Source organism: Ictalurus punctatus, chromosome 20 (genome assembly GCF_001660625.3).
Source record: "Ictalurus punctatus breed USDA103 chromosome 20, Coco_2.0, whole genome shotgun sequence".
NCBI lineage: Eukaryota > Metazoa > Chordata > Actinopteri > Siluriformes > Ictaluridae > Ictalurus > Ictalurus punctatus.
Genome location: NC_030435.2, coordinates 8,817,329 through 8,845,163, shown reverse-complemented (window position 1 = coordinate 8,845,163; position 27,835 = coordinate 8,817,329). Strand labels below are relative to the sequence as shown.

At 36.6% G+C, this 27,835-nt stretch overlaps 1 protein-coding gene across 2 annotated transcripts; it reads right to left on the bottom strand.

Annotated features, from left to right (window-relative positions):
- Nucleotides 1–1,446: 1,446 nt before the first annotated feature.
- slco5a1a (solute carrier organic anion transporter family member 5A1a) lies at nt 1,447–27,835 on the bottom strand. Of its 2 annotated transcripts, none has more exons than XM_017495393.3 (10): nt 26,200–27,835; nt 15,797–16,234; nt 15,036–15,168; nt 13,025–13,227; nt 12,299–12,463; nt 12,009–12,207; nt 4,259–4,418; nt 3,223–3,458; nt 2,961–3,025; nt 1,447–2,461 (listed from the first exon to the last, which is right to left on the bottom strand). In XM_017495393.3, the coding sequence occupies exons 1-10, from the start codon at nt 26,639–26,641 to the stop codon at nt 2,007–2,009; spliced, it is 2,496 nt and encodes an 831-aa protein (XP_017350882.1). In that variant the 5' UTR covers nt 26,642–27,835; the 3' UTR covers nt 1,447–2,006. The 2 variants fall into 2 exon arrangements, with proteins under 2 accessions (XP_017350882.1, XP_053529637.1); XM_053673662.1 differs by having other exon boundaries at nt 15,036–15,141.

Here is a 27,835-nt window from a genome sequence, read left to right as displayed (position 1 = left end):
TTATTTACCCCACTGTGTGTATGTGATATATATAAATAAAATAAAAAAATAGTGCATTGCATGGGTAGGTTTTGTGCAGGATTCTAAAATGAACTTCAAGATTGGGATTATTGGCGCATAAACTTATTGTCACAGAATAAAACTATCTGTGAAAATATCTTGTGCTAATCACAGACCTTATTTCAGGATTTAATAAAAATGAAAACTTTACTGCACTCTGCTGTGGTGTAAGGCTGTGTTGTAATGCTTCTCCCAGGAGACTAGTGTAAATTGACCGATAGCGCCATCTGTTGGTTGGAAGAGGAAATTGCTTAGCTGCATTTGTGAGAAAATCTGCACCTATTGCTAACAAAAATGATTTTCAGTGGAACGGTCATAAAGGTGTTTTATGGCAATGCTAAATTTATGCTATCTATGCTATTAATTCTATCTGGCATCCACCCAAAATGCATGAATGTGTTAGGCCTATCAATTGTACAGATCAGGCAGTCTTTTTTTTGTTTGTTTTATTACCACACTGTGTCTACAGATTCCGCTCTCTTATTCACTTTCACACATTTATTGAAAAGATTTAAGATAACAATTAAGCTCACTTAAATGCCTGCATACCATGCAGAAAAGTAAAAACTAGAATTGCACTTGTTTATAAAGTAAAAAAAAATTAAGACAGTAGGATTATGGAGCATTTTTGCAAGTAAAGCTATAGTATGAAAATCATCATCTAAAAGTAATTTACTATAACGAACATTATAATGATTTCTAGCTATTGGAATTGCAAGCTAGCATACTTGGTATCCTAACTAATCAACTTTTCTGGGTGTTTTTCTATGGCTAATGCAATTTAAATTAGCCTTTTATCTTGCACATATCACTTTGATCATGTACAGCTTGTAACGAAAGGCTAATTGTTTGAAGATGTACTGAACCCAACATCGATGTCAGCTAAATGAGAATACCATTGCAATAAATTCCTGTGTGCAATAGTCATTAAATTGGCATGAAAAGAGATATAAATATGTTTGGACAGTCCATCTCTGCAGCACCTAGACCAATTTAAGCTTTAAAAAAATGACACCAACATTATTATGTGTTTTATTAAAAATATCTTTTATTTGGACATCAAAACACCCAGTTAAACCCTTGGAAATGATACTTTTTTAATTTCATGAGTTACTTTAATCCAGTGTAATAGATACATAGATCCTCAGTACAGAAGAACAGTGACAATGTAATTAATACTGTTTCACATTTGCATTTTGAAACACTCACTAGATGTGAAAGTGTTGTAGCATTGTCCTTTGGGGTTTATCTGACAGGCTCAGTGTAGGAAGGAGAGAAAGTTTGCATAATGCAGGATTCAGCTTGAATTCCATACCCATTCCTCCTTTCCATATGGGAGGATATACGATACTCTTGACTCAATCATTTAACTAATCAATCAAGTGAGTGGCAAGGTGGGCAATCTAATGATAGACAAGTTTGTCAATGCCTACAGCATCACTTTAGTCTCTTTCCACACTACTGACAAAAAAAGAAACCAGAATAGGATGGTGAACATGAGTGTGTGTATGCACAAGATGGACAAAAGGTTTAGTACTGGCCCTTTAGAAACAATTTTGAATGTATTTATGTATGTATAATGAGAAGGTACTGGTCATACTGTGTTGTGTGTGTGACTGAAAGGAGGTGGTGCAAATCTTGTGGAGGTAAATGTAAATGTGTAAGAATGAAAGAGGTACCAATTCCATTGAGGTATTAAGTCCAATTCTTTACAAATTGTTTTGATTATAGTGTATTTCTGGAAAATAAAAGGCACCAGCAGTGGCTCTGAGGACATGTGGGAGCTGGAGACTCCACTTCATCTTCATGTTTGCCCTGTCTATGCATTTAGGTGTGTGTGTGTGTGTGTGTGTGTGTGTGTGTGTGTGTGTGTGTGTGTGTGTGTGTGTGTGTGTGTGTGTGTGTGTGTGTGTGTGTGTGTGTGTGTGTGTATCTGTACTAATCTCTCAACTCACCACTTTCTCCAGAGACCTGATGGGCAGGGTTATTGCTTTCAAGCCATTGCCGGGGCAACTGTTGCCACGGCTTAGGGCATGTCCAGTTGCCACTGCAGCAGCATGGCAATGTTCAGTGGGGCGGGGCAGGAAGACAGGGCACGAGCGAGTGCGAGCATGACCTTTTTGCCATCCTGCATGGCACATCAACTGACTCACTGTGTCCAGTGGGGATACAGGGTGTGCATGCATGAGTGCCTGCTCATCACGGCGTTTCAGTGAATACCATGTGAGGAAGATGAAAAAGAAGCCAAGAAACTTGAGGCTGGCTGCCAAGCCAAAGTAGACAAACCGAAGGGACGTCACATCATACTCCCAACAGGATCCATGAACACCACAGTCCTGCTGCCAGAGCATACAGGTGGTGTCAATCACCGCGCCGAAATATATCGGAGTAGGGATATAGGCTGAAGAAGGACAAGAAATCCAAATAAGATCATTTGTTTTATATTAAGGCATGGTCTTTCTGTTTAAACCTATTGTAATGACTGATCTATTTTTTTTACTGTAATTTTGATGTTCAATTTCTAATGTTTGCTTTAAAGCTCTGACAGTACAAGTTAATTGCTGTTTGTCAGTCCAGTAAGGTACCCAGATTGCTTATTTAAGAACACAGAGAGAACCATGTGAACCATCACTTCATAGGTTTGCAACATACTTGTTTGAAATAATGATATCATATTCCAGGATACCAAGTGTGGCATCCTGAGAAAACTTGTTGTCGCTGTGGCTAAATTCTGGCCAAAAATATTTAAAAATCAGGTTTTGGCCAAAATTTAATTTCTCTGTTAAAATATACTATGACATCTCTATGATAAGAAAACCTAAATATATTTGACCAAAACTGTTTCTATTTAGGCTACTTTCTAACCTTGCCTGTCTGCCTTCAAACATACTCTGTCTTACCGAGAGTTCTAAGAAGAACAAACTGCATTCCCAAAGCAAAAGGTCTTTCCTGCTCTTCCACGGACCTATATGGATACAAATAACTGTAAACATAAATACTATTTCCTGTTTCCAAAATTTGTACACATAATAATTACTGTTATGTCGACAGTAACTCTTATGCCTACTGTGTATTGAAACAATTACATTTAAACTTTGATATCAAAAAACAATTTCTGCTGAAAAATGGTAAATAGTTCAGAGAGAAAGGTGAGAAACACACCTCAGGGTGACTATGATGGCAGAAGGCTGTGCACAGGCAGTTATGAGGGTGACAATGAAGAGGAAGATAAGGAAGGTTATGAGTGTTCCACAGGTGCGCTCACACTTGCCGGCGAGAGCATAGCCATTCTCGTTCAGATATGTCTTCACGATGACCACTTGTAACTCGTGATTCCCTCCGGATGGAGTGATCACCTGTCTGCTTTGCACACAAGCACAGTCTGAATAATTCCTGATCTGGAAAAAAAAACATACATAACACACACATTCACAATGTAGACTGCAGAGAGAAGAGAAATAGGTTTCAGACATTTAAAACATTGAGTTCTGGGTTGTGCACCATTCAATTCCACAGTGAAAGTCATTCAGAGACAGATTTCCCTTTGAATTTTGATTCAGGAATAACTTATAACAGTAAAGTTATGGTGAAATAAGACTACTACATTCCTGGGTTTAAAGTGTTTCCGTATTACGTTTACATTACATTACATTTATTCATTTAGCAGACGCTTTTATCCAAAGCGACTAACAAATGAGAAAATACAAGCAATGCGATATATCAAGCAGAGAACTATACAAGTAGTGCTACAATACAAGATCCGTTAATTGAGTTCCAGTAGAAGCAAAGTGCGCAGAGTAGAGGTTTAAGTGCCAAAGTAAATTTTTTACAATTATTATTTTTTTTTAAATAAAAAAAATTATGGGTTGGTTAGGTGTTCAGGGAAGATGTGGGTCTTTAGCTGTTTTTTGAAGATGGTGAGAGATTCTGTGGTTGATTTTGGAAGTTCATTCCACCACACTGTAATTCATTTAGTACTGTAATTCAGTTAAGAATGTAGGACAGTTAAGATTTAATGTACTGTTAAGATTTAGTACTGTAATTTAGTCAATTAGTACTGTAATTCAGTTAAGAAAAACATGACTTGGTTCAGCAGTCTTGCTGTTTGATTTGAAGGGTTAATATGAGTTTTCACTTATTTTGCTTTCACTGGCTCTGCAACAATCAACACTCATTGGGAGAGATTATGTGCCCTCACTCCTGAGCTGTCATTGGAGACACCACTGCAGCCAGCCAGACAGGGGTTAAAGTACGTAATTCCATCAGAACCACACACAGGAGCATACTCATGGATCCGGCAACCACAGTTAACATTACAGCCCCCAGTTAGGTTCCGATGGGACAGAGTCAATGTGGGCCTGCAAAGAGAGACAAAAGAGAGATCAAGCCTTAACAGTGTGTCATTTTGAAGACACTAATGTACAGTAGCATATGATGAAAAAGAGCTAAGAGAAGCAGCGGTACTACAACAAGGTAATTTTTGTTTTAATCTTGTACCTTTAAAATTTCTCATGGGTTTGGACATGTGGCACTCTGAATCAGGATTATTATTGTTTAAAAAATATTGCTAGTTTTTTATTTTTATTTAGTTTTGTATTTTGGTTTTCTATTTCAGTTTCGTTTCAGTTAGGTTTAATGGTCATAAATAGTTTGTTTTTATCTTTCAAAAATCACTTTTAGTTTATATTTAGATTTAGTATCATTTTAGTTTTTAATATCATGGTAATTGTACTAAAATATCCCAATTTGGGCACTGTCTTTTCCAATCTATTAACATTGGGGAGTTGAACTGATGTGTGAATGGGTATGCTTCCTGATATTTATTTTTAAAAAAATTAAATAAAAATAATTAAAAAGTAAATTGAGAAAAAAAATCAGCTTTGTTATATTTGCAGAGTCATTACATAATTTCCCTCTGCTTATCTGTCTGTCTACTGATCTACCCATTCAACCATCCGTCTATCTGCCTAATCTATCTATCTAACATCCACAAGCATTTATGATCAAATGATTGTTTCATTTAAACAATTTCCACAGGACAAAATAACAGTCCAAATGAATGCACACTGTAACTGGTTAAAACACCAGTGCATCAATTAAAAAAAAAGTTATGCATAAGTCCATAGAGGACAAAAATATCCATATCCAAAAACGATCATAAAAATATTATATATTCATATTTTTTCCACTTTCACTGATGTCAATTTTTTATTATTATTATTTATTTATTTATTTTTACCAGCATCAGTTCTAATCATAATTACCAAACATTCATTCATTTTCAGAAATGTAACCCATTAAATTCTGGTTTGTTTACATAATCCCAAACAGTAATTATTAGTATATTTAAAAAGAATAATTTTTTATGCAGTGTCAGATTTAAAACAAACAAACAAACAAACAAAAAAAACCCTACCACTCAGCTCCATAAAGGACAAAAATGTCCATGTCAAAAAATTGTCATAGAAATATATATAAAAATTTTTTTTCCACTTTCACTGACTTCGATTTTTTCAGTTCTGATCATAATTACCAAACAGTCATTCATTTTCAGAATTTTAACCCTTTAAACGCCAGTTTCTTTACATAATGGAAAAATCTTCAAAGCTCAGTAACCTTCTTTGAATCGTATACATGGGGTGGAATTTGTGATTTCCAGTACAATAGTATTTCTTTCTTTCAAACTGTTCACAGACATACACAAAATTTTCAGTACACACATACAAACCATAACTTTGATATCCATACAAACGCCCACACAATTATAGCTGCATCATTTATTCAGTTGGTTTTCAGTGCTCTATAATACAGCAGAATCAGAAAAAAAGGAAAAGTATGTACAGGTGCATCTCAATAAATCTGAATATAGTGGAAATGTCCCCCCCAATTGAATTTAAAAAGTGGAACTTTCATATATTGTAGATTCATTACACAAAGTGAAACATTTCAAGCCTTTTTTTTTTTTTTGTTTTAATCTTGATGATTATGGCTTACAGCTCATGGAAATCAAAAATCCAGTATCTCAAAATATTAGAATAAAGAATTTATAATACAGAAACGTCAACCTTCTGAAAAGTATGTTAATTTTTGCACTCAAAACTTGGTCAGGGCTTTAATCCTTTTGCACAAATTACTGCATCAGTGCGGTGTGGCATGGAGACAATCAGCCTGTGGCACTGCTGAGGTGTTATGGAAGCCCAGGTTGCTTTGATAGCGGCCTTCAGCTCGTCTGTATTGTTGGTTCTGGTGTTTCTCATAGAGTCTCTCATAGAGTCTCTCATAGAGGGGTTCAGGTCAGGTGTGCTGGCTGGCCAATCAAGCACAGTAATACCATGGTGAGCAAACCAGTTACTAGTAGTTTTGGCACTGTGGGCAAGTGCCAAGTCCTGCTGGAAAAGGAAATAAGCATCTCCATAAAACTTGTCAGCAGATAGAAGCATGACATGCTCTAAAATCTCCTGGTAGACGCTGCATCGACTCTCAACTTGAGAAAACACAGTGGACCAACACCAGCAAATGATATGGCACCTAAAAACATCACTGACTGTGGAAACTTCACACTGGACTTCAAGCAACTTGGATTCAGTGCCTCTCCACTCTTCCTCCAGACTCTGGGAACTTGATTTCTGAATGAAATGCAAAATTGACTTCATCTGAAAAAGAGGACTTTGGACCACTGAGCAACGGTCCAGTTCTTTTCCTCCTTAGCCCTGGTAAGATGCTTCTGATGTTGTCTCTGGTTCAGGAGTAGTTTGACACTAGGAATGAGACACTGCAACATTTCTGTATTAGAAATTCTTTACTGTAATATTTTGAGATACTGGATTTTTGATTTCCATGAGCTGTAAGCTGTAATCATCAAGATAAAAAAAAAAAGGCTTGAAATATTTCACTTTATGTGCAATAAATCTAGAATATATTAAAGTTCCGATATTTGAATTAAATTATGGAATAAAACTAACTTTTCCACAATATTATATTTTTTTGAGATGCAGCTGTATTTCCCCATAGGCTAAACCTGAGAAAATAGTACACACTTCAGATTTTTTTTTTTTTTAATTATGTTTTGAAACCTTGTCAACAAAATAAAGGCTTAACAACACAGAATGCATGATTGTATGCTTAAATGTCACAGGGATTAAATATTGCAGTTTAAAACAGATTTATGAAAGCAAATGAGGGTGAAATATTAAAATTCCAATAGAAATTACACACCTTTTACAAAATTTATGCTGTTTGCATTAAACACAGACAAAATTATTTTATTTTACAAAAATGTCCTTAAAGACGCACAAGGGTTAACATGCCACTGCAGTACACAGTGTGAACGTGATGTTCAGTGTGAAAAACCTTGCTGATAATAATGGGAACTATTAAAATAAAATTTAGCTAACATAACACAAAGCTGTTTTTCGCTAACTTGTTATATTGATAAATATGACTAAATTGCAATGAATTACCTAGCTACAATATACAGTGGGGGAAACATTTATTTTTTCAGTAAATATATTTCCAATGAGGCTATTCACATGAAATTTTCACCAGACTTTGGTATTAACTCAAGAAATCCACACAAAGAGATCCAAACATTAAAGTCCATAAATGAAGTTATGTTTAATAAAGCAGAATGACACAGGAAAAAGCATTTAACATGCTAACTGAAATTTATTTAATACTTAGTGGAGAAGCCTTTGTTTGTAATGACAGCTTCAAGACACTTCCTGTATGAAGAAATTAATGGGCCGCAGTATTCAGGTGTAATTTTGGCCCACTCTCCTAAACATATTGTCTTTAAACCTTCTTCAACTGGATTCAAGTCAGGTGATTGACTGGGCCATTATAACACCTTGATTTTTTTTTTCTCTGAAACCAGTTGAGGGTTTCCTTTGCTCTATGCTTGTGTGACACCTTGGTAACAAAAAGCATTTTTATAGACCATCAGTGTACTAACCCAGCTGATATTAATTTGCACAGATAGGAGGTATAATTACTTTCTTATTTCAGCTGGTTCCTTGCCTTGGAGATCTGCTTTTTCTTAGCGTGTTCAATACTTTTTTTCCTGTGTCATTCCTCTTTATTACACGTAACTTTATTTATGTACTTTAATGTTGTGAATTCTTTATATTATGGATTTATTGAGTTAATACTGATGTCTGGTGAAAATTTCATTTGAATAGCCTCATTGAAAATATATTTACTGAAAAAAATGTTGACGCGTTCAATACTTGTTTCCCCCACTATATATGGAATTTCATTAGCTAGATTACACCATATTATCCTACCTGTTCTCTCTAACCAGCAATGCAAATTAGTCTGCTGGGCAGCAATTCTCTTCATCTTCAAAGCGACTTGTGCCCTCTCCCAGTCAAATGACGGTAATCAAGCCTTGTGGGGACTCAAAGTATTTTTTTTATCGGATTTATAATTACAAACTAACAATCAATTTAGAACACCAATAATTAGGGATGCACCGAAATGAAAATTCTTGGCTGAAGCCGAGACCGAATATCATGAAAAACTTGGCCAAAAGCCGATGGCCGAAATAATGAACATGTTTTTCGCGGTTTTTTTTCCATTTATTTTGCCATTTTTTTCACCATTGCATAAATTAAATAGTCTAAATGTGCTTTTTACTATTTTGTCTTACTTTTCATAGAAAAAAAATCGATTACAAAAACTACAATTTCAAAATATTTATTTAACACTGAACATTTTTTTTCTCATTCCAGCAGGCATAGGCTACCAAAAAGGCACAATATAACTTTAAATAAATAAATGAGTAAAATAAAAATATTTTGATGTGGTCATCTTAGAGCCTCCCTTGAATAGACTATGTTAGATATAAATAACTGACTGCTGAAAGAATGTATCACTCTGTAGCCTACAACAAAAAAGTGCATTAAAAAGTGTATTGACAAGAGTGCAGAAAATGGTTCTATTCGGTTCTATACCGCTGATTATATTGGGGATATATACCGCTCGCGTCCCTGTACACCTCGCGGAGTATTATAGTAGATATAGTATAGTTAGATACGTTGTTAATGTTATGTTCCTTGATAGATTTAGTTAGTTTAAACTATAGATTAGTTCATTTAGTCCCCGCTGATTTTCCGCTCCCAGTCCATAGTACTAGTTCATGTTTCTTGTTTTGTGTTTTGACCGTTTTCTGTGACAGCGACTTTGATTCCCTTTGCCTGTCTTGACTAAGTTTTTTGGATTACGATTTGGATTTGTCTGCCTGCTCTTAAATAAATACGTCTTTACATGCTTCCATACTCTACTCCCTTACGTCTTGCGACGTGACAGAAACATGCTCCGGAACAGAAACAAAAACAAACGCACATTTACTGTCCACAGTAAACATCCAAAGAGCACGTAGTTCGTGCATGTGCTCGCCCCCTCATCGAGGTCGTGACATTCACGCGTCTAACTCTGGTTGCTAGGCTATTTGGTCGCATCATCAAACACGTCATTGTTCGGTCAAATTTATTCTGCCTTTTCACTAATTTCGGTTGCCGAACATTCGGTGCATCCCTACCAATAATATTACAAAATAAATTACTGCTAATAAATAAATTACATATATTTTCAGTTGATGATGGTATAAGAATAGCAACATTGATGGATCCACTCCATTCAACCTCTGTTCTTAAGCCAGACCACCCAACATTTAAAATACAATAACGAAAGTTTTATTCTCTGAAATTCTATTTAGTTTTCGTTTATGTTGCAGGTACACGTTATAGTTGCAGTTTAGTTTTCGTTTTTTCGAAACTCACATTTTTATTTTTATTTCAGTTAACAAAAATGTTTTTTCACTGATAGTTTTCATTAACGATAATAACCTTGCTCTGAATCCACCATCACTATGTTGCTGATTTCTAGAAAGTAGAAGGAAACGGTTCTGTGGTGATCATCTAAAGTCTCAATCTTATCTGAAACACTTGGAGGCAGCAGGTACCATCATCACAGAGAAAACAATAGGCAATGCACTCTACTGCTCACGCTCACCCCGCAAGACTCCATTACTAAAGAAAAGGCATGTCGAAGCTTGTTTAAAGTTTGCTACAACTCATTTGGACAAGCCTATGAAATACTGGGAGTGTGTAGTCTGGTCAGACAAGAGCAAAATTTTACTTTTTCTCCGTCATACTACATACGATATTTGGGGAAGATATGGCACTGCACATCACCCTATAAACACTATACCAACAGGGAAGCTTGGAGGTGGAAGCATCATGGTGTGGGGCTGTTTTTCATCGCATGGTACTGACAGACTTCATATAATTGAAGGAACGATGAATGGAGCCCTTTACTGGGAGATTCTTGAGAAGAATCTGCTGCCATCCACCAGGATGATGAACATGAGACATGGGTGGACCTTAAAGCAGGACAACAATCCAAAGCATACAGCAATGGAAACTCTCAATTGGTTTCAGAGAAAAAAAATCAAGGTGTTAGAATGGCCCAGTCAATCACCTGACTTGAATCCAATTGAACAAGATTTAAAGATAATATGTTTAGAAGAAGGAGTCAAAATCAGCTGAATACTGCGGCCAATTAATTTCTTCATACAGGAAGCGTCTTGAAGCTGTCATTACAAACAAAGTCTTTTCCACTAAGTATAAAATACATTTCAGTTAGTGTTCAATACTTTTTTCCTGTGCCATTCCACTTTATTACACAACTTTATTTATGGCCTTTAATGTTTGGATTTCTTTAAATGAGTGGATGTCTGGTGAAAATTTCATGTGAATAGCCTCGTTGGAAATATATTTACTGAAAAAAATGTTGATGCATTCAATACTCATTTACCCTACTGTATATGCTATGCTTTGTGAGAATTCATCTAAGAAGCTTTCACTGAACTTTGTGTCAGTGTGACTTCTTCCTGAGTTTAGATGAAAGGGAATCAACCTCTGCAGGGTCCAAATTCTGGTTCTGTGACTGGTATTGGACAAGAACTTAACACAGGAGAAACCTAGGGCTCAAACCAAGAGTAGATATTCATTAATTATATTCATTAATAATTAATATTCTATTAATTATTTAAACAATCAATTTAACAGGTCACACCTGGGCAGCAAGAAACATGTTCCAATATTTTTGATCACTTGAAGAAAGAAAAAAAGGATGGGTTCAAACTAAAGGTGCCATGTTTTGAATTGTTTAACACATCTAGATGTAAATATGAGGAACTGAAAGCTGAAATTCTGAGGTCATATTCATTTGATCTCAAACCCAAATGTCTTTAATGTATAGCAAAAACAAGACAATTGGCCCTGCCAATCCAATACTGTAAAAAAGATGAGTGGGTTAAAATTCTAAAACAAGAATAGAAAGACTCCTAGCTGGCTACAGAAAGTGTTTGCAAGCTGTGATATCTGCTAAAGGGGGTGCTGCTAAGTAGTGACTTAATGGGTTTTTGTCAGCGTATTTATATGAATTTAACAAAATAGGATTATATTTGTGAATGTACAGACAAGTATAGATTTTAACATTTGCGAGACATGACAAGCACAGACATTTCCTTTTATTTTTTAATCAAAGGATTGTGAATTGGCTGCCAGAGTTTGTGGCTGTCATAAACACCAATATTAATGACACTGTCTGCAAACAAACAAGTTTGTCTCAGGGTTGGAGAACCAAGGGGCAAAAACACTAAGCGACCAAACAATGAATATTCCTATCGAGGCTATTATATATTCTTTTGTCAGAACATATGCTCTCCCATTTTTGTTTGAATTTGTCTCAGGGTTGGAGAACCAAGGGGCAAAAACACTAAGCGAGCCAACAATGAATATTCCTATCGAGGCTATTATATATTCTTTTGTCAGAACATATGCTCTCCCATTTTTGTTTGAATAAGATATGTAATATGCTGCAACAGAACTACAGCACACAGAAAATAGTTTGAGTACTTGGTTTTAAGTATGTAATATTCATACCCAGTAGTGTAGGGTATGTTGATTCCTCCTAGATTAATGCTCTCACAGCCAACAATGAAGAGTGTGGAGAAACAGAGCAGAGATACTCCACTACAGATCATGGCCAGTTTGGCTGACTCTCTTGCTCCCAATTTCAGCTTCTTAATAATATAACCTCCCAGCACTATCCCAACACCAGCACTTGGCACAATTACCAAACCTAAAGCAAAGAGAGGGCAGAGAAATAAACATGACAGTATAAAAAATTACAGCACAGACACAGTGTGTTTGTGGTATGTGTGATCAGTTACCTGTGTAGATGCTGGCACTGGATGCTGGAACCCCAAATTGAGACTCAATGAACTTGGGGATGAAAGTGATGAAGGCTGTAACGATGGCACACTCTGCAGTGTATGACAAACTCACAAATAAAAATGTCACATTGCTCAAGATACGCAGGGCTGCCTTGGGCAAATCTAGACGGATAAATAAATTGATAAAGAGACAGAAAGGCAGACAAGAATGAAATATTAAATTATAGAAAGATCATCATAAAAAATCAAAACTCAAATGCCAAATGTCTTTGAACTATGACCTAATCAAGGGGTTCCCAAAACTTTTCCAGGGCAAGGCCCCCAAATGGCATTAACATTTGACCGAGGCCCCCCTTTTGCAAGATGTCTTTAAACACACTAAAAATACAGACTTCTCAATAAATACCCCTCTTTTTATTAATAATTACATCTTACACCTTTACATTACATTAGGAACTGATTGTGTGCGTGTGTATGTGTGTGTGGTTGTCTGAGAGTGAGAATTTATTTTTCACACCAAATTGTTGAGGCCCCCCAGGCACCTCCCACTTTGAAAACCACTGACCTAATCTGATCTTAAAAACCTGACATGAGACATCCCTCAGTACATATTACCCTCTAGTGAAAAAAAATTATCAAAATCCAATACCTACAGCATCATCTCAACATACACAAGACTTAGCTCCTCTACTGTCTGCTATTTGCTGGAGGCTGAGGGTTTACCTTTGATGTCTTTTCCGAAGCCAATGGAGGAAGAGACGGCTTGGCTCTTCTCCTTCATCACCTCATCATCACTTGGCAAGTCCCCCAAACACTTTTTCTTCCTGCTGCTCTTCTTGTGGCGAGGAGGAAGCTTCTTTGGAAAGGCAAACATGGGGAATATCACTAGCAGCATGGCCACAGCACAGAAAAGAAACCCACTCCACCTGAGACAAAGATATTGGGGTGTTGAGAAAGAGAGAGCAGGGAAGATAGAGATAGATCATAACAGCAGGAAGCCACCGAAGAGACAGAGAGATCGATCATGTTGAACCCATCACCCCAGAAAGAAAGTAACAGAGAGATAGGTCTCAGGTTCTAAAACAAAGGCTTTACAATGACAGAGAGACAGTGACTTCGAGAAATAAATTTCAAGAGTCAACATGTTTGTAAATGTCTGTGTACATTTGTGTAATATGGGAGTTGTTTTGTGTTGTTTTACATAACATTAGACTACATATTGGACAAAATGCAAGTAAAAAAAATAAAATGGATAAATATGCACTGCTTGTGCCAAAATTAAAAGGAAAAATGCAAATGCTCACTGACACAATGATCACCGCAGGTCATTTTCATTTCCCACGTTGCCTTTTCATTTTCAATTTGAATTTAATTAACATTTTAGAACAATTTAGAAAATGGCACCTTTGTTTAAACCCACTCATTTTTCAAGTGATCAAAAATATTGGAATACGTCACTGACAGGTGTTTCTTGTTGTCTAGGTGTGTTTCTTGTTGTCTTGTTGTCTGTCCTGTTAGATTGATTGTTTAAACACTTAATCTCTCTGAATGTCTACTTCTGGTTTGAGTGCTGGGTTTTGTTGTTAAAAAAGACAAACCAATATGAAGACCTGACAGCTATCTTTGGGAGAAAAGTAAGCCATTTTGAAACTGAGAAAAGATGGAAAAATCAATCAGAACCATTGCACAAGCATTGGCCATTGCACAAGCATAGCCAATACAACAATGTCCTGAAAAAAAAGAAAAGAAAAGAAAAAGAAAAGAAAAGAAACCACTGGTGTACTGACTACCAGGCATCAAACAAGTTGGCCAAGGAAAACAACAGAGAAAAAGATTGTGAGAGCTGTGAAGAAAAATCCAAAAACAACAGTCAGTGATGTCACCAACAACCTCCACAAGGTAGGGGTGAATGTTTCCACAATTCATCGTTCAAAGAAGACATTGAGAACAGAAATATTCATAGCACAAGATGCAATCCAGTCATTAGCAGCAAGAATCAGAAAGCCAGATTGGAATTAGCAAAAAAATACCAAGATGAGCCACAAAAGTTGTGGAACCAAGATTAACCTCTGCCAAAGATGCAGTTACTGCAAGTAAGGGATATGCAACAAATTAAGTTTATTTACTTTAAGACTGTCTGATCCAATACTTTTGTTCACCTAAAAATTGGGTAGTTTGCCACCAAATGTGCCATGTTCCAAGTTGTTTAACACATTTACATATAAAACATCAAGAAATTAAAGCTGAAATTCTGATCCATCATTTCATATTCTGATTTCAAATGTTCCAACATGCCCTGTGTTTTGATTAAAATTTTCTCTAGATATGAACTGCTAAAATGAACCACAATGTTCAAACTGACAAAGTACAGAGCTAAGTGCTGTGAAAATGAGTGTTCTGTATATTTGGACTGACAAACCAAAAGAGAAAACAAATGGTAGATGAGATGCACAAAATGTTTTAAACTAGTAATTTCTATAATTATCTAGTAACATAATGAGTATGGTTCAGTGTTCTCTGAGTTCGTGTGATTTTTATGATTTATACTTGTGCTTGGCAAAGGTTTGTTTCCTTCTTTTTCTGTTGTCATATTTCTTGTTTAATTATGTGCATTGAGAAAACAAAAACCAAAGAGCAAAAAAACCCAAACCTGTCAATTTAGCTCTCATTCAGATTCAGCAACCAGAGTGATGGGTGTGAAAGTGCCTTAAGAGAGTCCATGTGTGCCTCTCACCAGTTTCCTACAAAACGTGGGTCATTCTGGTCAATGTTCACAGCAGTGTTTGGGTCCACGTAAAACCCAATCAGGACTCCACCCAGCAGGTAGCCAGCAGCCGGACCTAGAGCTCCCATTACATACATGATTGCTTACACAGACAGACACACACATTCACACACATTTTATTCTACTATGTTGCTGATACTTCAAATTACTGATGACTTCGATAAATACTAGTGTATATGCATATTATATTCTAATAAAAACTGGTTGATAAAAAGTAAAGCAGGCGGTCTCCTTTTGTAGTGTCAGAACAATTCTGCTGTGCTTATTAATATGGGTGGTGAATGCTGTAACTGATTTCTTTATTTTACTGTTTTTCTTCATTACACTGGATTTTCAGTTTAAATTCAATTGCAAAGTGAAACCGAACAAAGACTTTAGTATTACTAAATACTATATGATTTGCCAAAAGGCATCGATTATTACGTTCTTGTTGACGGAGGGTTAAAATTGTCAGTATATCAGTTTGCAACAAAAACAAATATCAAGATATCAATTCCAAATACCACATTCATACTTAAAATAAAGCACTGACTAATATGGACATTTTCTTTCCCATAATCTACATTTCCTCATCAGTGATATATATGATCAGATGCAAAAGTGATAGTCATTCCATCACCATTATCAGCAAATTATAACCCATCACTGACCAATCAAAGTCAAAAAGGAATTCAGGGGGGAGTCAGAGTAAGTAACTCTGTGTTACTTACCCAAGTAAAGTGAAGCATTCTCCTTTTTCACATTATCATCCAAGTAGGTGGGTCCAAGTGTGTAGATGGGCGTGGACCCCATGCCAATCAGAATCTGAGCGCAAATAAACAATGTCACATACAAAGCATGCTCACTGTCTTCCTGGTCCCGTGGACAAGCTTCCGGTCCATCCCTCCTACTGATATTGGTAATGGTGCAGAGCCCCTTCCCCCGTCCTGTATTGTTCAGCTGCTCCAGCTGATAAGGTGGAGAGATGAAGTGAGGGAGGGAAAAAAGTGCAGCACCCACAGCAATGACCATCCCCCCTATGGCAAGCCAGCGTGGCCTCCGGCCCCGTCCACCAAAGTAGCTGATGAAGACGACAATGAGGAGACTGCCTATGTCAAAACAGCTGACCAGCAGACCAGATTCTGAACTACGCAGGCTATATCGCTTTTCTGTAATAAAAACAGAAACACACATTTCAGTAATTATGACAAGGATCTGAACCCCACTGTAGTTCAGGGGTGTCCAGAACAGTCTGCAAAGTGCCAGTGTGGCTGCAGATTTTCACTATAACTCTACCCTGCACATTGTGCAGATTTTCCTATATCCTACACTCCACTGCAAATTTGAAGTAGGAATGTGCATGAGTATTAGAATACTTGGTTCAACATTTAAGGCACTAGGCATTTGAATACTATACTGAAATTAGTATATCCATAAGTAATTGGACAGTGACAATTTTTTACATTTTGCCTCTGTACACCATCACAATGGATTTGAAATGTAGACTTTCAGCTTTAATTCAAGGAATTTAACAAAAATATTGCACTAATAGTTTAGGAATTACAGACATTTTTTACATAGCACCTCCATTTTCACAGGCTCAAAAGTAATTGGCCCTTTTCACAAAGACGTCAGTTAATTCAATTAAATTTTATTTGTATAGCGCTTTTAACCAAGGACACTGTCTCAAAGCAGCTTTACAGAAATATATAAACACAGGATACAGATTTTAAGTGTGTGAATTTATCTCTATTGCACAAGCTGATGTTGACAGTGGCAAGGAAAAACTCCTTTAGATGATATGAGGAAGAAACTTTGAGAAAAACCAGACTCAGAAGGGTAACATCTTCATCTGGGTAACAACGGATAGTATGAAAGTAAAAGAAAGTTCATTATGGTTTTTATATGAGGTCTGTTTGTTGATCAGTTAACTTCCGCCTTTCTGCAAAGCAGTGCATCTGTACTTCTGCATTGCCTTCGCATCACAGACTTCTTGAGAAAATGCAGGCATTCTCAAAAACAACTTGAAATATGAAAGGTAAAGTTAAGACTAATAATGTATACGTATTTACAAATCGGGCCCTTTTGGTAAAGTTACTGATCATTTCCAATTTACCATTCTGTACCCGTCTTATGAAAGTAGGCTAGTTAGCAGCAACTTTAGCAATGGGAAAAATATGCATTGCTTTCGGCCTGTGCTGTAACAAATTTACTAAACGCTTCATGTTAAGGGTTTTTACATTAATGTATAATCACTCACCTACTCTGTTGTTTAGAATGCACTTATATGGGCGGCTGTAGCTCAGGTGGTAGAGCGGGTTGTCCGCTAATCGTAAGGTTGGCGGTTTGATTCCCGGCCCACATGTCTCCACATGCCGAAGTGTCCTTGCGCAAGACACTGAACCCCAAAGCTAGCACCTTGCATGGCAGCTCTGCTACCACTGGTTTGTGAGTGTGTGTGAATGGGTGCATGAGAACCAGTGTAAACACTTAATCAAAGCTAAATGCTAAACCATTTCCATAAGTCTCTCGCAACTGTAGCAAAACACAACAAAAAGAAAACTTAACTCTCAAATCATAATGTTAGAGAACTATTCATCTGAGAAACCTGAAACTGATTAGCCTCCTCAATTATCCTCATGGACCTGTAACATCGCCCAAACACTGTCACCTAATTGACAACTACTTTTGAAACTAGAATGCACAACATTAACCATGAATACATTACTGACTTATGTTATAATCTAATGTGAAAGTGCAATAAAAACATGTTGTCACTAAAATCAATTAACAATCATGATAAATAATCGAGATCTCAATATTGATCAAAATAATCGTGATTATCATTTTGGCCATAATCGTGCAGCCCTATATCCTGTCAATCAAAAGAGGGTGGGAAAACACATCGATTTCGTGCTGTGTGTAAAGATGATGTCTCTTGTGTGGAATGATGACAAAACTGCAGTTTGTAAGCTCTATAATCTCTGCACTGTTGTGAAGGATGTAAGCAACAGCAAAACGGGAAACGCCCCCCCAGCGCTAATCGTGCACTGCTCCCGCGCTGAATTAAAGTACCAGCGCACTGTTGAAAGACTTAAATGAACTGACAAAAAGGGTGTGTGTGTATGAATATGTGTGTGTGTGTGTGTGTGTGTGTGTATATATATATATATATATATATATTATATATAGTGTGTGTGTATATATATATATATATATATATATATATATATATATATATATAAAATATATATATATTATATAATATATATATATATATATATTATATAATATATATATATATATATATATATATAATATATATATATATATATATATATATAATATATATATATATATATATATATATATATATATATATATATATATATATATATATATATATATATATATATACACACACACACCACAGAAAAATATTTGTAAAGTAGTATATTTCATATGCCATTAATGTTAATATGAATTAATATCATCCAAAAAAAAAAGTTTATATCATATATTACCAGTTTAATGTTCAGTGATGAAGTAGAAATGCTTTTGTTTGTGGTCAGTGAATGTGAAGCCTAAAAGGAGTTTTTTTAGAATTCAGTCAATGTTAATATGAATTAATAACATTCAATAAGTTACTAAAGTAAATCTTACTTTAATCTTCAGAATGTAGTTAATGTGTTTTCTGTTTATGAGACCAGTTACTGTGAAACAACTTGTTGAAATAGAGAGAATAAAGTTTTTGTTTACATTTCTTTCAGAATTGTGGAATTAATTATTATTCATTTAAAAGAAGGCATAAAAGGCAGAGCTATCGGTATTGGTATCGGCCGATATCACTCTGAATAATCAGTTATCGGTATCGTCTGAGAAATCAGAAATTTAGTATCGGTGCATCTCTAGTAAATATATCAAGTAAATATCTGAAGTGATCTTAAAACCATTACAGACATGTATTCCTACTGTGATCATATAAAATTTGTCAATACAATAAGATTTTGAAACATCCTGCCAGAAGTATTTAAGTGGATGACGCCTCTTAAACTTTTTCATTTTTGTTCATAGAATTTCCTTGACATCATCTTGGTTTTACCTGACTGCTGAAGCCATGGTATAGAAAGAGCTTACCAACCATGTACAGGACCTCACGATCCAAAACCACCCTAAACCATGTGGCAAAATGTGTTATGGTCTGATGAGACCAAGGTTTTGTTCTGAGCAGTATTATAAAAGATACAGTCCCCTCCAAAATTAGTGGAACAGCAAGGCCAGTTTTTTTTTTTTTTTTTTACTGTAGACTGAAAATATTTGGGTTTGAGTTCAAAAGATGAATATGGGAAGAGAGTTTAGAATTTCAGCTTTTAAATCCTGGTATTTATATATAGATGTGTTCAATTACATAGAACATGGCACATTTTACAACAGACAACCCAATTTGCAGGCGAGGAAAAATATTGGAACATGTGACTGACAAGTGTCTCTTGTTACCCAGGTGTGTCCTGAACATCTATTCTTGGTTTTGCCTTCAGTTTCACTGGTGAAGACTGCATTTGTTGTTAAAATGTATAATCCAACATTAATATCAGAGAGCTGTCTGGGAGAAAAGGAAGCTACTTTGAAGTTGAGAAAAGAGGGAAAATCAATCAGAGGCAGAGGTTTGTGAGATCGGAAAGTTGAGAGAAGCAGATGATGTACAGTGTTACTCTTGTCATCATAATGGCTTATTTAAAGTATTTAAAAAACTTGTTCGGTTGACTGAGGAGATGAAAAGCAGTGTGAAAGTAACTGTTGTGCAGTGTAGATGCATTTTGGACTTCCTGTAGTTTTTATTCCGATTGTATTATACAACTCTGAACAGGTCACAGGTGCAACTAAATATTTTATCACAGTCGCACAAAGTACTTTTCAGTCGCAAATGCGAGTGAAATGGTTGCACTGTAGAGCCCTGATTAAGGCTCATCTGAATTTTGCCAAAACACACCTTGAGGATCCTCAAATCTTTTGGGAGAATGTTCTGTGGACTGATGAGTCGAAAGTGTAATTGTTTGCAAGACAGGGGTCCTGTTACATCTGCCGTAATCCAAACAGAAAATTCCACAAAAACAACATCATACCTACACTCAAGCATGGTGGTGGACGTGTGATGGTGTGGGGATGCTTTGCTGCTTCAGGGCCAACTTGCAATAATTGCGGGAAACATGAATTCTGCTCTGTACCACAAAATCCTGAAGGAGAATGTCAGGTCTTCTGTCTGTAAGTTCAAACTCAAGCGCAACTGGATTATGCAGTAAGACAATGATCCAAACCATAGGAGTAAGTCCTAGTCCTAGAAGTAAGTGAAAGACTTTTCTCCAGTTATCGGAAGTGTTTGGTTGCAGTTATTGCTGCTAAAGGTGGCACAACCAGATTTTAAGTTTAAGGGGGCAGTTCGTTTTTCACATGGTTAAGAGGTGTTGGATAACTTTTTTTGCTTCAATTTAAAAAAAAAAAAAAAAAGATTAAAAACTACTGTGTGTTTACTCAGGTTGTCTTTATGTTGTATTTCATTTGAAGATCTAACACTATTTATTAGGAGATATACACTAAAACAGAATAAATACTTTCACACCACTGTACAACAGACTTTGCAATAATCCTCTTATATTCACCTGCTTAAATTAGGGTACAATTACACTTAATCTTTGCATAGCTCTTACACTGTAAATCAAATCAAAAACTAAGAGAAAGGCACATAAACAGAGCTATGTTGCACCCTCTTAAATGCATGTGCTCACTACACATTACTTTGCTACAATTAATTAAAGGCTAATAAAGGACAACAACATACATCTTTTATCGTCATTCATCAATTTATCATGTCAGTCGGTCTATTTTTTTAACCACAATCACCCAAATGCTGCAAAGGTAAATAATGCTATATGCTAACGCATGTTAGTCATGTTAGCAGTATGTAAAAGTATGTTTACTAATTTAATAATAGTGATAATAATTAAAGCTGCAAACAGCATTTTCAGGGGCCAAGCACCCAGAACCACACAATCAGAGTTACAACTGTTGCATAATAGATAAACGGATTCAAGAATGTTTTGTAGCTTCATGCATTTGCCAGTTTGTCAAGGATTACCGTTTTGAATATCAATATGCCTTTGAAATGTTTTGTTCAGACAGGTCTCAAGATGATGTGAGCCATATTTTGTGAAGATTATTCCCTCATTATTTCACTTGCAAGTAAGCAGATAAATGGTGTAAAGCTGATATCAAGTGTGGCATTTGCATTTAGAATCTGTCGTTGTTAACTCTCAATATGAAGTCCAAAGAGCTGTCAGTGCCAGTGAAGTAAGCCATCATTAGACTGAAAAATCAAACCAAACCCATTAGAGAGAGCACAGAAAACAACTGTGGTGGAGTAATTCTTTCCCTGGTGAAGAAAAACCTCTTCACAACAGTTGTCTAGATCAAGAACACCCACCAGGAGGTAGGTACATCTGTGTTAAAGTCAAAAATCAAGAGATGTCCATCTTGTGGAAATCAAGGTTTTCCACAAGATGTAAACAATTGGTCAGCCTCAAAAAGACGGCCAGATTAGAATTTGAATTCTGAAGTGTATAAGGTTACATTATCTGTCCAGATTCTGCCAAATGCTTCAGAACTCATTGGATGGCGCTTTACACTGCAGATGAATAATGACCCAAAGCATACAACTCAAGACTTTTTAAGCAGGACACTACAGTGCAACCATTTCACTCACATTTGTGACTGAAAAGTACTTTGTGCGACTGTGAAAAAATATTTAGTTGCACTGGTGCGAATGACATGTTCGGAGTTGTATAATACAATCAGAATAAAAACTACAGGAAGTCCAAAATGCATCTACACCGCACAACAGTTACTTTCACACTGCTTTTCGTTTGCCAGATATCACTAGAAAGTCAATTCCAGTTTCCATGTTTTGATTTAATCCCCCAATAAACACAATATTATCAGCAGACATGGCAACACTGTACTGGGGGAACCGATCTAAAACTCATAAACAAACCAAAAAAAATAATAATAATAAAATGTAAAGACTTGTGTTTAGTTATAAATGAATCATTTAATATAAAAAATAGATATTAATTAATACATTCATAAAATATAAATAAAATGAGAAATGAAATGTTTAATTACTATGGGTTGCATTTAATAGAATTTTAAATATCTTAGTAGGCTATTTCCTTAAAAGGCTATTAGCCTTCTTTTTCAATAGCCTTCAATATGGATCATGTTTGTGTTAGTCTACTTTTAATATTGTTTAAGATATTTAAAAATAAATATTTTATGCTTGTTTATATATCAATTAAGCAACAGTATTTCTCATTGCTATAATTTTAATTCAATAAAAAGTGACCATGAGCAGAGAGCTTACATTTAACTGTTTATGACGGACCTCCTGATTAAAGCTTAAACAAAAAAAAGATTAGTATCTGGATTGGTTTTGGTCGATCAAGATGACAAGAAAGCGGTATCGGCTGTAAAAATCTTGATCGGAGCATCAGTAATGAACACCATTAAACTAAAGCGCTTTGCATCTGATGGGTAAATGAACTCACCCAATCACATCCTATATGAGATTATTCAGAAAAGCCTCTATACACAATATACGCAGAGCAGTTAGAGAACTGGCTCCAGCACAGAACCATGACAGTGGACAATGTCTTATAGTGTAGCTTTAAATATATTTTAGACGAGCAGACTTCAAAGACTGAACATTGAGGTTTGTACGGCTCATAAGATTAACGCTGATATCCGCTATATAAATCTGCTATACAAAAACACTCTAGATGTCAGTTTAAAAAAAAAAAAAAAAAATCCTTGCACTTGTACCTTGCACCTCTCTCCTTTCGCCGAGCCCCACATGAATTTATGGAGATACTAGAGATCCAGATCCTTTCTGCCTCTGGATGGAGCTCAAATCTTCTTTAATTCCAGACTGCTGGGACTACGGCTGCTCCTAACGCCATACAGACTTCATATAAATCCATAATGAACTTTTTCACACTAACTGTTTGTTGTTACCCAAATGAGGATGGGTTCCCTTCTGAGTCGGGTTCCTCTCAAGGTTTCTTCCTCTTAAAACATCTTAGGGAGTTTTTCCTTGCCACCGTCGCCACTCAGTGGCTTGCTCAGTTGGGATAAATTCGCACCTTTAATATCTGTATACCATGTTGATATTTCTGTAAAGCTGCTTTGAGACAATGTCTATTGTAAAAAGCGCTATACAAATAAAATTGAATTGAATTGAATTGTAGGCTGCCATTGATGTTTATGTCGCAATGCATTCTGGGTAGTGACATCAAATGGTTGCAACGGTCTTGATTCTCCAGCGACCCTACAGCGATTTAAACATGTCTTCAGCCTTTTCAATCTGAATCCAAGCGTAACATATGTGAGGAGGCTAATATAGAAGACATTACTCAAAATGTACATCAAAATGAAGATGATCAGAGAGTTAAGGAGACAAGGGTGGGGCAAAATCCATGGTGTCTGTGTAGCAACTGCACAGCTATGCCAACCGAGAGCGTTTGTTGCTCAAGGTAAGCATATGGATTAAACTATCATTTTATGACGAAACATATTCTAATCTCAATCATTTTTAGAGATTATCAGCCATCTCGCCATCGTATACTTTATCCTGTTAAAATTCCTATGGCAAGCGTGCTGTCACCATGTTATGAGCAAATCTGTGCTACCTACACAGCTTCTGTGTACGAAGGTAGACATATATTTGGAAAGCTAAGATTCTTGTGATTCGATAGAAAACATTTTGAGCTACAATGTCTCTGTCAGACCACCGATATACAAACACTTACGAAACAGAGGCTTACGAAACTTTGGGTATGCCTTGCCTTAGGCTAATTTTACAGGAACTTTACATTACGAGAATATACAGAAAAAAAACACACTAACAAGATGCTTATGGGTTTGATTATATTTACAGATATCCCCTGTATCACAGCACACAAGAACTAGAAAATTACAGACAATTTTCTTGTAGTAGAAGATGTACTGACTCTTTAAATCTGAAGCCTTAATGAAGCACATTCAAACAAAACAGCCACAGCATGTCAAATAAGTGTTTAATACATTATATAGCCTAACGTATGTGGACACCTGACCATCATAGCCATATGTGGGCATTCCCCAAACTGTTGCCACAAAGTTGGAAGCACATAATTGCCTAGAATGTCTTTGTATGCTGTAACTAAGATCTTCCTTCACTGGAACTAAGGGGTCGAACCCAAACCAGTTGCAGCAGGACAATGCCCCTGTGCACAAAGCAAGGTCCACAAAAACGTAGTTTGCCAAGGTTAGTATATTCCAAGATCCAGTCGAAAACCTTTCCTGAAGAGTGGAGGTTATTATAACAGCAAATGGGGAACCAATTCTGGAATGGGATGTTCAACAAGCACATATTGGTGTAATGGTCAGATGTCCACACAATGTATGTTCTCTTATATGTTCTGCCCATGTCATGTCATACCCCTAGGTGTAAATGAGTGTGCAAATGTGTGTGTAGGCATTAGGTTATTACACTGTCATGGTTGACAAAACATTGATTAAAATGCACCTCTGTCTATTGCCATCTACCCATTAATTTTTTTTACCACATGAAATTCCTTATGCCACCAGAGTGCTCTCTGGACCCATCTCTGACTCAGATAGAGCAGGTGCTGAAGATGAAATAAACAATAATAAAGATAACTGTTGCCTCAGACTCAACTGCTGTTTATAATATTGAAGGGGTTTCAAATGGGATGCATATATTTGCATTCATAACTTTTGCATTAAAAAAACATGAACATATAGTTACAAGCACATGTGAAGAACTGAAAAGAAAATGATTTTTCTTGAGTTTGAGGTTGAATACCATAAACATCTTAGAACAATGTTTTTTGTGCTAAAAGGAGTAAGTTTAAAGTTAATACTGTTCATATTTTAGTTTCACTTTATGTTGGCTATAGTTCAGCTTGTCACAGTAATTTGCAGAACTACTGCTCCGTCATGCCAGGCTTTTGTTTAAACTGAGCCATGGTGCCAGTTGTTTTGTCTTTTTCCTGACTGTAGGCTATATGCAACTTTGTTCATGCGCTAATAGCCTATTTTAGAGCAAATAAGCAGATTAATACTGGAAAATTAAATTTCCACTAATTAACATGTTGACAAGATACAACTAAGTTTGTGCATGATAAAATTACCTCTTGAAGGCTTTTGCTTTTTACTATTACAAATAAAAGATTTTGTATATGGAGAAATGACCTTAGAGAAATCACCTTAGTTATTACTGCCACACGTTAAATTTGTTTGTGTACCAGACTATAGAGCCCAATGCAAAAGACTGTTAGATATCAGCAGTAGAGAACTTCAAATTGTTAAAAACAGTCTGAGCATTAAGGTATAAAAAGCAGTAAGGAAATCATTAAATGCAGAAAAAGGAGAGTGTCTAAAGGCAGTGGGTTTAGATCCTTAGTGTCTGGAGTCTAAATTACCTTGATAACAGAATATCCATATGTTTTCCAAACTGTTCATGCTTTAGCAGGTTAGAAAATGTAGACCTTTGCAGTCCAGGAAGCTAGCAAATAAGCTACCTAATAAGTGAGTTTCTGCTCCCTCAGGGCCTTAGAGTGCAGTAAGATATCAATGCTAGGACCATAGCAGGCTACATGAGAGCAGGAAGGGAAAGACGCAGAAATGAAAATTAAGAAGAGACCTTGGTAACTGAGGCAGACAGGTGGAGAGTAGAAAAGTAAACGGTAACAGAAGGAGTAATAAGTGGTTACAACAATGCCATATTTCTGCTGAGGTTGTTTTCAAAGAGATTATAAATGAACTACAACTATGGACAAAAGGACAATGAACAAACACCCGTGGGACACTTTAAAAATGTGGCAATGTGGTAAGTGTAAATATGTGTATTCTTACCTTTACAAACATGTTTTGTTAAATCTTATAAGTTTTCTGATATCTCAACGTAATAAATTTTAACGCCATTTAATAAAGCTTGATTTAAGAATTAAAGAGACATAAAGTAAGGAATAGAAAGGAAGTTAAAGGAAGGAGAGAGAGTGAGTGTAAATACACTCTTTACCTATAGTGGTGATGACGCTGCTGAGGTAGCCGGACACCATGAGCGACTGAATGAAGGTGAGGTAACACATATAAAACAAGAAGCAACGTGAGTCCGAAAACAGCACGCGCAGGTAGGCCCTGAGGGACACTCGCGCCAGCTGTGAGGGGAGAAATGCTGCGACACGGCGCCTCCTCCCCGCCGCACCGGCCGCGTCCCCGCTGGAGGAGTTAGGAGACTCCTCCGTTTTGGAGGGGGAGCTGCCATCCACCGCAGGGACGAACGTTTTATCTTTTTGGGGGGGGGTTTCAGGCCCATCTGTATCCAAAACTTGTCTTGCGTTGAGCGTAGGAAGGCTTTTTGATTTTTGTGCCTGGACAGAGTTTTCACACCCATCAGCCAAAGGTTTCACACATGCGGTGGGATCTTCATCCGCAGCATTTTCTCGTTCACAGGAGGCCATTCTGAAGCAGGAGGGTACGATTTTTTATTTTTATTTTATTTATTTTTTTTTGGGGGGGGGGGGGGATATTTCGGTAGCAGCTCCCTACGCCCAGATGCGGTTTGTCCTCACTGAGAATATTCGCCATAAACCACTATTTTTCTTCTGTAGCTTAGCATGTTGGAGTCGCCTGCGGTTGTTTCAAGCCAAAACCCCGGGATGGAAGGACTTATTTGCGAAAGTAGCTTGTGAAGGACAGTGCTTGGCAGCGATGTTGTCTTCCTCAACAATAATCACTGTGGCCATAGACTAGCTAAATTTAATGAATTCCTCAAATGTTTTTCCTATTAGAACAGGATGACCCTATGGCACGGACTAATATAATAGCTTTAAATTCCTAGCCTAAGCCTAGCCAAATGCCTTTATAGAGGCAAGAAAACAGATTATCCCGACACAAAGCATTCCCATCATCCAAGAGGCTACACTTCATGCAGAGTAAACATACAATTGGTTAAAAATACATGTCGTAGATAACACCACAGTTGGCTCACAGTGCCAAATAAACATATTCTAAAATCCTAACTGACGTGTTCAAAAGCAATAGTACTGCAACCCCACGGCGCAGCAGTTTAGCGCAGTTAGCATGCTTAAAGTGAGCTCACCGCAACGTCCCGACAAAACAAAACAAAAAACGGCACCCTGTGCACTACCGAGGGTATTTTCCCCTCTCAGCACGCACGGATCCATTTCAAAATCGCATGATGAACATTTTTATAGCACATCAAAAATTATTTGTCTTCTTATGATATGTCCTTTGTAAGTAAGGGTCGCATGAATTGCTCTTTACGGCGCATCGCTCGCGGGAGAGACGTACTCACTGCGGCGTTCAGTCAATTATATGGAAAGCCATTGGTATCAAAATATGTTACTATCCGCGTTACCACGATAAGGTCTTCTGGTTAATATAAACTGCGTTTACATGGACAACAATAATCCACTCTTACTCCGATTAAGACCATACTCTAATTAAGAAACTACCATGTAAACAGCAATTTTTACTTACCTTAATCTAATTAAGGTCATAATCGAAGTAAGCAATAATCTAATTAAGACAGGTGGAGTACTCCTGTTTTAGTCGCATTATGGACGTGTAGTAGTGACATGTAAACACCTTAATCACATTATGAACGTCGTGTGGGAGTTTTCACCGCATTT